Source organism: Portunus trituberculatus, chromosome 20 (genome assembly GCF_017591435.1).
Source record: "Portunus trituberculatus isolate SZX2019 chromosome 20, ASM1759143v1, whole genome shotgun sequence".
Classification (NCBI taxonomy): Eukaryota; Metazoa; Arthropoda; class Malacostraca; order Decapoda; family Portunidae; genus Portunus; species Portunus trituberculatus.
In genome coordinates this window covers 5,474,082-5,485,000 of record NC_059274.1, presented here as the reverse complement: position 1 = coordinate 5,485,000, position 10,919 = coordinate 5,474,082, and the positions used below count along the sequence as shown (strand labels likewise).

At 38.7% G+C, this 10,919-nt stretch overlaps 1 protein-coding gene across 2 annotated transcripts in view; it reads right to left on the bottom strand.

Moving 5' to 3' along the window:
• Positions 1-10,842, bottom strand: part of LOC123506741 (protein scarlet-like) — an 11,602-nt gene extending 760 nt beyond the window's left edge. The window contains exons 1-14 of one of the 2 annotated variants that reach the window (XM_045259022.1): positions 10,411-10,842; positions 8,607-8,718; positions 8,079-8,253; positions 7,832-7,880; positions 7,281-7,467; positions 6,709-6,879; positions 6,195-6,433; positions 5,828-6,035; positions 5,505-5,536; positions 4,636-4,741; positions 4,044-4,268; positions 3,765-3,900; positions 3,464-3,569; positions 1-15 (exon numbers count right to left, since the gene is read on the bottom strand). The exon at positions 1-15 is cut by the window's left edge and continues 86 nt beyond it. In XM_045259022.1, the coding sequence (XP_045114957.1) occupies positions 1-15; positions 3,464-3,569; positions 3,765-3,900; positions 4,044-4,268; positions 4,636-4,741; positions 5,505-5,536; positions 5,828-6,035; positions 6,195-6,433; positions 6,709-6,879; positions 7,281-7,467; positions 7,832-7,880; positions 8,079-8,253; positions 8,607-8,714 (1,757 nt within the window). In that variant the 5' untranslated portion in view covers positions 8,715-8,718; positions 10,411-10,842. Of the gene's footprint in view, positions 16-3,463; positions 3,570-3,764; positions 3,901-4,043; positions 4,269-4,635; positions 4,742-5,504; positions 5,537-5,827; positions 6,036-6,194; positions 6,434-6,708; positions 6,880-7,280; positions 7,468-7,831; positions 7,881-8,078; positions 8,254-8,606; positions 8,719-9,012; positions 9,153-10,410 lie in introns of those variants that run through there. The other variant, XM_045259023.1, reaches the window with a different exon arrangement.
• Positions 10,843-10,919: the final 77 nt, after the last annotated feature.

Below are 10,919 nucleotides of genomic sequence, written 5' to 3'. Positions count from 1 at the left end.
TACCAGGGCAGGGATCTGAAACAGATTCACAGTTACTGATGCAGAAAAGAAAGGGTTTCCACATGATCAATAAAAGTGAAAAACATTAGGGAACACCTAGACAAACATGGCTTGGTAAATCCCACACAACATGGATTTACGAAGGGGAAGTCGTGTCTTAAGCAAGGTTGACATTTACGAGGTTACGACTTATGACCATCTTACGACCATAGTTAGACCATAGTTACACGCATGAGACCTCAGGTCTCACGTGTCTAACCACTAGTCGTACCAAGGTCTAACCAAGGTCTCGCCAAAATTGGTACAACGTCGTACATTGTAACAGTTCGCACCAAGTTTTCTAAAATTTTAGAAAACTTGGTGCGACTCCGTGCGATGGTAAGACGTCTCACCATGTCGTAACATGAAGTCGTACTAGTCTCACGCATCGTACCACAGGTCTCATGCATCTTGGCAAAAGTCCAACTAGTCTTACCAATTTTGAATCAGGTTAGACTCGTGCGACTTTTGCCAAGACGCATGAGACCTGTGGTACGACGCGTGAGACCTGTGATACAGCGCGTGAGAGTTGTGGTAAGACCTTGGTGTTTCATGAAACATGTTTTGTACGACGCGTGAGACCTTGGTACGATGTTGTGGTTGTCGTCTTCACGGTCCAAGTTCTGAGGTTGTGGTGGTTGTCGCTGGAGTTGTAGGTTGTGTAGGAGACAAGCACAGATGGTTATCAGGCGGACAACTCTGGGTCTCACAAGTAGGGTTGTTGAGAAGATTCTCCACCTCTGGTGTAAGATGCCAAGGCGTTCTCCACCACATGCCGGGCACAGGACCACCTGTAGCTAAATACTCTCTCATTATAGATCTGGGACAGATGGGCGTACGGTTTCATCAGCCACAAATGCGACGTCTCCTACGAGGTGAAAGGGGATCTCTCGGTTGCCGTTTGGAAGTGGTGTGGGTCAGGTTCGAGCATCACCAGCTCCACCCTCAGCGCCTACGTCCACGTAGAGGAATCGGTAGTTTGCATCAGCAAGTGCCATCAGTATGACACTGTGGAACTTTTCGTAGTTGAAGTAGACAGATCCGGCACCAATTGGTTTCTTTATGGCGACGTGTTTCCCATCCAGAGCGCCTCCACAGTTGAGGTAGTTCCACCTCCTGGCAAAATCGCAGCTGACCTCCTTCTACTCCTCAGCAGTAGTTGGGCACTTGAGGGCCTCGGGCTGATATGCCTTGATGAGGGCTTTGCAAACTACTAGAACAAACCTGCTGATGGCACTCCTCGACGTTCGAAAGCTGAATTCCAGGCTTTGGTATGTGTTGCTAGTTGCAAGGAAGCGTAGAGTCACGGCTAATTTGAGACCCACTGGGAGAGGCTTCCTCAATCTGGTCTCCTTCTTCTGGACCGCTGGTGAAATCTTGTGAACCATCTCCTCGAAGAAATCAGATGCTATACGAACAAAGGTCTTGAAGCCTCTGGAATCCTCCCGGTGAAGCTCCACCAGCAGATTGTCATAGTCGCCGAATACTTCTCGTCTTAAAACCCACTGCCGTGCCCACACCCGTCTAGGACGTCTAGGAGGCGCTTGAGGAGGGGGTTCCAGGAGATAATTAATCACGGCAACAATTGCAAGCATGAGGCCAGCCAGGTAGTTGTTGTAGTCGTCCATCTTCTTGGGAGGTCAGGAGAAATGTGATTTGCAAATTGCAGGGCCCCTCCTTTTATACAGAAGCATGACACACCTCCGACCCCTCCGAGTTCTCTGAAACATTCCAACCAAAGTCGGTAAGGTCTTACTAGTCGTACCATGGTCTCACCAACACGTACGACGTCTAACGCAGCTCTTACCAATGTCCTATCAGTTTTACCAGTCTAACAAATGTCGTACCATCAAAGTCTCACACGTCTTACCACAAGTCTTACCAAACTGTACTAAGGTCGTACCAAGGTCTTACCATCGTACCAAAATTCATGCCACTTCTCGGGCTCCAACGGTTTTTCGCATCAAAATCGCATCAATTCCGTGCGACATGATATCGTACCATGGTCGTAAGTCGTAACTTCGGAAATGTCAACCTTGCTTTACCAACTTGTTGAGCTTTTATAGTAAGGTTTATGAGGCGGCAGATAAAGGTGATAGTTATGACATTCTATACTTAGATTTCAGTAAAGCCTTTGTTTTTTTTTTTTTTATACCATGTGGGCTTTTCACGGGAATTTATGGGCTAAAGGGGATACTTTGACAAAGTACCTCACCAGAGGTTCTTAAAAGGGTTAAAGCACACGGTATAGAGGGTAGAATATTAGGCTGGATTAAAGCGTGGTTAGACGACAGGCGACAAAGGATAGTAATTAATGGTTCGAATTCCGAGTGGGGAAAAGTAGTTAGTGGGGTGCCACAGGGCTCAGTTTTAGGGCCATTATTATTTCTAATATATATCAACGACTTGGACAGTGGAATTAATAGTGATATCAGTAAATTTGCGACGACACAAAGACAGGTATTAATTAGGTCCGATTCGAATGCCAAGGCTTTGCAGGTTGACTTGGATAGGATGAAAGAATGGACAGATAGATGGCTAATGCAGTTCAATATTAACAAGTGCAGGGTGCTGAGCGTGGGTAGAGATAATCCAAACAATAGGTACACAATAGATAACGTGGCACTAGGAAGTTCCAAGTATGAGAAAGATTTAGGAGTCATAGTTAGCTCTGATCTCGGTACAAGGAAGCAATGTATTGAGGCCAGAAATAAGGCGAATAGAGTATTAGGTTTCATCTTTAGAAGTGTTAAAAGCAGGAGTCCTGAAGTAATACTAAAATTATACTTGGCGCTGGTCAGGCCACATCTTGACTATGCGGTACAATTCTGGTCCCCACATTACAGGAAGGACATAGCTCTGTTGGAGTCAGTGCAAAGGAGGATGACTAAAAGATACAGGGAATGAGGATATTCCCTATGAAGAGAGACTGAAAAAACTTAGTCTGCATTCCTTAGAGAGACGTAGGTTAAGAGGAGACTTGATAGAAGTATTTAAGTGGTATAAGGGTTTTAACAAAGGGGACATGAATGTAGTTGTTAGGATCAGTAGCGGGGACAGAACCAGAAATAATGGGTTTAAACTTGAAAAATTCAGGTTTAGGAAAGAAATGGGAAGGAACTGGTTTTCAAACAGAGTGGTTGATGAGTGGAACAGTCTCAGTGGGCATGTAGTCAGGGCTGAGTCAATAGGGAGCTTTAAAAGAAGGTTAGATAGATTCATGATGGGGAAGATAGATGGAATTAGGTAGATTAGGCACACTGGGACTGCCTCGTATAGGCCTGGCGGCCTCTTGCAGCTTCCCTCCTTTCTTATGTTCTTATGTTCTTATGAGACAAACCCTTCGTGTTAGGGCAGTATAACATAACCCATGTTATATTGCGGTGAGGTAATACATACATTCATCTTTCAAAAAACTACTTACTTCAGGTTAACGAAGAGACCGCCATAGATGAGGATCACCAGTTGGAAGGGAAGAAGAAACAACAAGATGGTAGGAAGATTTTCAAAGGCAGTGGAGACCATTGTTCCTGGGATGAAATTAACTTTTTAGAGAATTCTTCAATAAGTACCTTTTATGTTTAACAAAGAAGAAATAATCAAAGAAAGATGGACTGACTTAAAGCAGATTTATCTGGAACAGGTGATGATATAAAAAATTAAGATACACACATATATACATAATCGTTTGACATATTCAAGAAAATCTTTCGACGTCCACATACCACAAGCTGATGCCGTGATGGCGTCAGCAATACAGATGAGAACCGTTAAGGAAAAGTGGTAGAAATGGCTCTGTAAACCAACCAACCAGTAGCAGATGCAACAGAACACAATGGGGTCCACTATGAATCCTGGAATCTTGACAAACCAAGCAGAATCAGAAAAAAAGAATACAAAACACATCGTGCATTTATTTTTGGCCAGTGCGACTCTGCTTATAAGCATCAACAACAGAGAGAGAGAGAGAGAGAGACTCTTTACTCGTCTATTCATTCAAATACCTGGGAGATCATCTTAGAGATGTAGTAAGTGTCTGACCGGTAAATGCCATTTCTATGTTCCCGGAAGAAGAGTGGCATCTCTTTCGGGAAAAGATTAAGGACCCCATAGACGGCGGGAAAAGAATTCTGTGAAACAAAGAAGTAGATGGCACCCTCGATGTCCTGAATGCCTGCTTGATTCAGCCGAATTTGTCCGTAGCTGAGTCCCACCAAGAGAGCGGAAATCTGCGACAGAATAGGCAAATTAAAAATTTTTTATTTCAAGTTATCTTAATTCATATATTCGGATTCTTCTTTTCTCATGAAGAGTGCGCAGAGAAAAATAATGGTCTCGCGACACAAGGCTTCCTACTTTTCCCACCCACATTCGCGACACATGGCTTCCTACTTTTCCAACCCACATTCTGTCCACATCTTCAACCCAGGTGTTAACAAATACTTTTAATCATTCTCTGGTAAACTCTGAAACCTTCTTCGTCTTTTAAGTTCCAGTACAATAATGGTAAAGCAACCACAGCCTTCATGACCAGGGCTAAATAAATCAGTAATAATAATTAGTAACACCTTCTTGGACTACTCTTCTAATACTCACAATCTTCTTAACTATTCTGATGTAATGGACGGTGGGGTTTCTGTAGGAGTCCAGCAGTGCCCGCCACGTCAGCCACCACCACTGCACCAGCCACCCAGGCCTCTCACTGCAGCGGTAACACGGATTACTTTATCCATCGCTCCTCGTGTCTCTCTTCTCCCTTCCAGTAATTCCACTCTCATATATATATATATATATATATATATATATATATATATATATATATATATATATATATATATATATATATATATATATATATATATATATATATATATATATATATATATATATATATATATATATATATATATATATATATATATATATATATATATATATATATATATATATATATATATATATATATATATATATATATATATATATATATTTATATATATATATATATATATATATATATATATATATATATATATATATATATATTATATATATATATATATATATATATATATATATATATATATATATATATATATATATATATATATATATATATATATATATATATATATATATATATATATATATATATATATATATATATATATATATATATATATATATATATATATATATATATATATATATATATATATATATATATATATATATATATATATATATATATATATATATATATATATATATATATATATATATATATATATATATATATATATATATATATATATATATATATATATATATATATATATATATATATATATATATATATATATATATATTCATTATTAATCATGAAATTCCAATTAAGAGTCTCTGAGAGCAAGTTGGTCATTCGGTCATTCGTTCCAACAAGTTCTTGATTTGAGTATACTTACGGAGTGTTCCTGTGGAATAATTCCTCTTCATACTGCAACACGATAAGGATGCTCAGTAAAAAATATTAGTATCTTAATTAAAGCTAAACATTATAAACTGAAAACGTTAAGTAGCACCAGGCTGGATATCTCTCACTGCATGAGGTGAACAATTATCACTGGCAAAAACAATCAATGATAACGACTTCAAGAAAGGAATTGAAATAACGCAAGACTGATCTTTCATGTAGTGATGATATAAGACAGTGAATTAAGTAATCATAGACTTCAGTAGTATAGAAGGATTCCAAGTGTCCTGTTATAAATCCTCGCTGTACACTTACGCTGCTTCCATATTTCAGATTTAAGAGGCAAATATCTTCCTCTTGTTGAATGATCATTTCGATTTGTTTGTAGTATGGAGACATGGTGTAGTCGTGGCATATTGTATCAATGCGTGCCTGGGAGCGACCTTCGTGGCCAGGGAAGACTGCCAGAGTGTGCACGAAGTAGTCAGCAGGATTGAAGGTAGAGGGACATTTGTAACCCTGGCTGCATATGAGAGAGAGAGAGAGAGAGAGAGAGAGAGAGAGAGAGAGAGTAATTTTATCAATTTCAAAACGTTAAGCTATACCAGCATGTACAAATAAGTCTTTTCTTTTTTTATCATGTTATACGCAATTTTCATGTTTATGATTCTTGTTGACTTACCTTTCAAAAAACTGTAGAGCACCAGCAGACGAGCCCATGTATGCTACGCGTCCCTCAGCTAAAAGAAGTAACCTGTCGAACATCGCAAAGATCTCTGAGGATGGCTGGTGAATGGTGCACAAGATAGTTTTGCCTCGCTTGGCCATGTCCTGCATGATCTTCACCATCAGTTTTGCGTTGAAGGAGTCCATACCCGTGGTTGGTTCATCGCAAAACAGAAGTGGTGGGTCAGTCAGAATCTGTCAAGTACGTACGTACGTACACATACATAAATATATGTGAGATCATCTCGACCTTATATCTATAGTATATATTTTGTTTGTATGTGTTTGTCTGTCTCGTTCTCGAATGACAAATAATCAAAATAAGAGATACATTTAGATTTACAAATCTCAAAAATGTGCCACAATAAAAGATGAAGAAAATAAAAGTATAGAGTATAAACGTGAAGGTATGCAGGATGGAAGGGCAATAATCACTGTGAAGGACAGGAACATGGGACTTGGTGAATTACCTCTGTGGCAAAGGCTAGTCGCTTCCTTTCCCCGCCGGAGAGGGACTTTTCACTTCCAGGAGTGCCGATGAGAGTATTCTGCACCTTGGCGAGTCCCAGAGTGTTGAGAAGCTCCACCACTCGTGCCTGCCTCTCCTTGGCTGTGGTGCGGCGGTCCATCTTCAGTCGAGTCTGGAGAGGAGGAGACTCAAGCACTTCCTTGTTTTCCTACCTCTTTGGCACAAATTCATCTTAAATTACTTTACTTTTATCCACTCCAGCAATAAGTGTAGCTTAGGATCTTTTTGTTAATGGCACGTCAAGAAGTAAATATTGTAAACAGATATTCAGGGAAAATATATGACGCATCTCCCAAGTGAATTTGAGCAATTCCAAGTGAAAACATTTGTTTTCTATTACTTCATGGGCATTCAGAGCAATATGCTTAGAAACACCTGGATAACTAGCCAGCGTGCTTAGAGGTTGAATGAACAATTACATATTTTCATTTCGAAGAAATAGAGTCTAAATGTTCATTATATTTTGTACCACACACACACACACACACACACACACACACACACACACATTACCATGAAGGTTAAATGTTCGTTAACAGTGATTGAGCCCAGGAAGAGGTCGTGCTGGTGAACGTATCCGGCCAGCGTGGACAGCGCCTCATTGACCTTGTGGCCGTTGATGAGAATGTCCCCGTCCACCACCATCTTGCCGGTGGTGCGGTGTGCCAGGGCGTTTATCAAGGTGGTCTTGCCTGCTCCGCTGCGGAGTAACGTGAAAGTCACAAAACACCCACTTGATTATTTAGGGAACTGCATCATTGCATCTCTTAATAGAAGTATTGTTTTGCAATTACAAAGATAGCCTCCTCCTCGACTATCCATTCTTATATTTACCTGTGGCTCATGCAGTCTACATTGCCACAAATACTATAAGCCTATTTTATATATATATATATATATATATATATATATATATATATATATATATATATATATATATATATATATATATATATATATATATATATATATATATATATATATATATATATATATATATATATATATATATAGGTAGACACAGGTGTAGACAGATACATCCAGCAAACAGGCAAACAGGTTACCTTGCTCCCATCATGGCCAGCAAACTCCCAGGCTGAACTGCTCCGAACACTATGGGAAGAAAATTGAGTTGATCGTATCATCACAAGAAACGGGAAAATATCGAATGTTTACTAAACTGATAACTTACTGAAACAACATTTTTTCAATAAATTTCTTGCCGCTACACACACACACACACACACACACACACACACACACACACACACACACACACACACACACACACACACACACACTTATTCTCACCGTTGGATAGCACTTTTTTAACAGGTTGGTATTGGTTATGTCGTCTTGTGAAACAAGTCTTCTTTCCCGGCACATACACGCTCAATTCGCGCCAGATCAGGGTGATGCCCTCTCGTTGCTTGCAGGTGCCATAGCTGATTCGCTTGCCCGGATAGTGGGTCCAGTCTTCTAATTCCTGGGTGAAGGAGACAAAGAGGGAAGGTTGGGGTTTGAGCAGCATGATGGAATGCTAAGTGGATGGTTCTTCAACGCTCACCATTTCGAATTGTCCTAATTATGACCTTTATATGAGAGACTCATGTTGGGTAATATATGTTTTGTTATGATTTCATTTAACATTAGCCAAGTTTGAATACGAGAAAATGGCCTCCTAGCACTTGAAAATAATAATAAGTGCAAAAAACAAAAAAAAATTTAATAGAAAAAAATCACATCATTAAAAAAATTCCTACTTCAATAAAAATAATTTTTATTCAAATCAATCTTTTCCTTCTTTTTCTTCAAACAACCATTGTTTTCAACCCTGACCTTGTAGTAGTAACCGTCAGAGCCGTCCGAAGAGTCAAATTTATAGTTGTGTTCAGAGCCCAGCAGAGAGTCTGTTTCCCCAAGCTGGTGATCTTCAAGGGCGGGCATGTTCCTGAGAGAAACGTCATAACTTTAATGCAACACAGAGACGTCTATAACAACAACAATAATAATAATGATAATAATAGTAATAATAATAAAAACTAATAATAATAATAATAATAATAATAATAATAATAATAATAATAATAATAATAATAATAATAATATGAAGCTTAACACATCTGGCCAATGGTTCTCAATTTTTTTTTTTTTTTTTCAGTGATGGCATCCTGAAGTATTCCAACATTTCCTGTGAAAATTTGCATGGGATAAATCAATGAACTCCCTCACACTACTGTACTACCTTATCACGTAATGCCCAGTAGGGTGGTTAGCTCTCTCCGCGGGCCAGCATGTGCACTGCCTCTTTCAGACATCACCATTGTGACACATTGTGTTAACTTTCATCTTATTTTATCCATATCAACAAAGATTTGAGCATGAGATGCATATCTGATTCACAAGGTTGATCTTAATACCGTGCCGATGGTTGGCGGGCACGAATCTGATTCAACATCCACAGTTAAGAAAGGGATAGATTGTTGTGACGCATTTCGTCTGAAAGTCATTGTGGCAAAAGCTGAAGGCCCCACGTCCACAAAGGAAGAATGAAATGTCATACCTTGCCCTCTCAGGGGAATCAACGTGAATAATGGATGTGCCGCGTGTCCCACATTAAGCTGCTACACGTACGTATGTTACGTATTGTTGGATGCATACAACAAGGAGCAGGAAACTATAGAATGAAGTTACTCTTCTTTTTTTTTAATGATAACTAACAAATTAAGTAATCATGGTTTTGTTTAATATCTTACCTGGAAACAGAAATCCTATTATAATAGATAAGAGATAACATTTTTAGCTCACTGGCTTGTTAACTACATGTTTAATATATATATATATATATATATATATATATATATATATATATATATATATATATATATATATATATATATATATATATATATATATATATATATATATATATATATATATATATATATATATATATATATATATATATATATATATATATATATATATATATATATATATATATATATATATATATATATATATATATATATATATATATATATTATCAAGTATATTTACTATTCATATACTCTCAGGAGTGACTTGACGTGTGACCCTGGCAGTGAGCACTGGCTGTTGTTTCGAAATATTTCAGACACAAATTGAACTCTTCAATTAAATCCATCGATGGTACAAGATGCAGTTGTAAAGTCTTTCTTCTTACTACCAACAATTACGTTAGAGGATGATCTCACCCAAGATTTCACATCATATTATCCTCAGTTCATATCACTAAACACAAAACGTGTGAATTAAGCCAATACGACTGTTCTGGGTATCATTTCACAACTCTGCATTACTGATTTCATTTCACTTCACACTTCCTCGCTAATAGTAATACGGAAACTAGCGGCACGCTAGAATGAGGGAATTGTAACCTGTTGTTCCTCCGGCGTAGAGACAGTCTATTATAGGCTTGTTGGTAGAGTGATTTCTGTGTGATTAGCGTGGTTAGGTTATGGTTTTCCATTCACGCCAAGGAACAACCGGTTCAATTAACTTTACCTTAGTCCATACTTTCACGAACTAAGGGAAGGATGAATGTTATTCCCTTGACACCCCCCCTCTCGTTCCCCTTGATTGGCCATTGTAACCTAAATACCTCTGCGATGAGAAGATGGCGTGGCTGGGCTGTTCTCTTGCAGCACTCCCGCCTTCCCTCCAGCTTGGCTTGTTCCCAAACGCACGCCAGGACGCAACACTTCCACACGCTCAACTCAATAGCGTCTCACTCACGCCCTTCCGCCTGCGGTGGTCACGGGATACACCTGGTGACTGGAACCGGTTACCGAAGCATTTCACGCCGGTCCTATAACACTTCACACAATGGAACTCATTATCTAAGTATTAGATACTGTAGAAACGAGTGTGGCCACGGCTTTTGGTGTGATGTAGGATATTCTTGTCATTCTCCGTAGTTAGCACTAAGATAAAAGGAAATGAGACTGTTGCAACGATGAAGATGAAAGAATTCATGAATAAAGGAGCGTTCGGCAACACCTCCCCCCAACACAGTAGACAGTAGACTGTCCAAGCTAACAGCGACGACCGACGCCATGAGAAAAATAATTCATTGTGATCCCAAGTTGACTGTTACGAATAATGATGTTG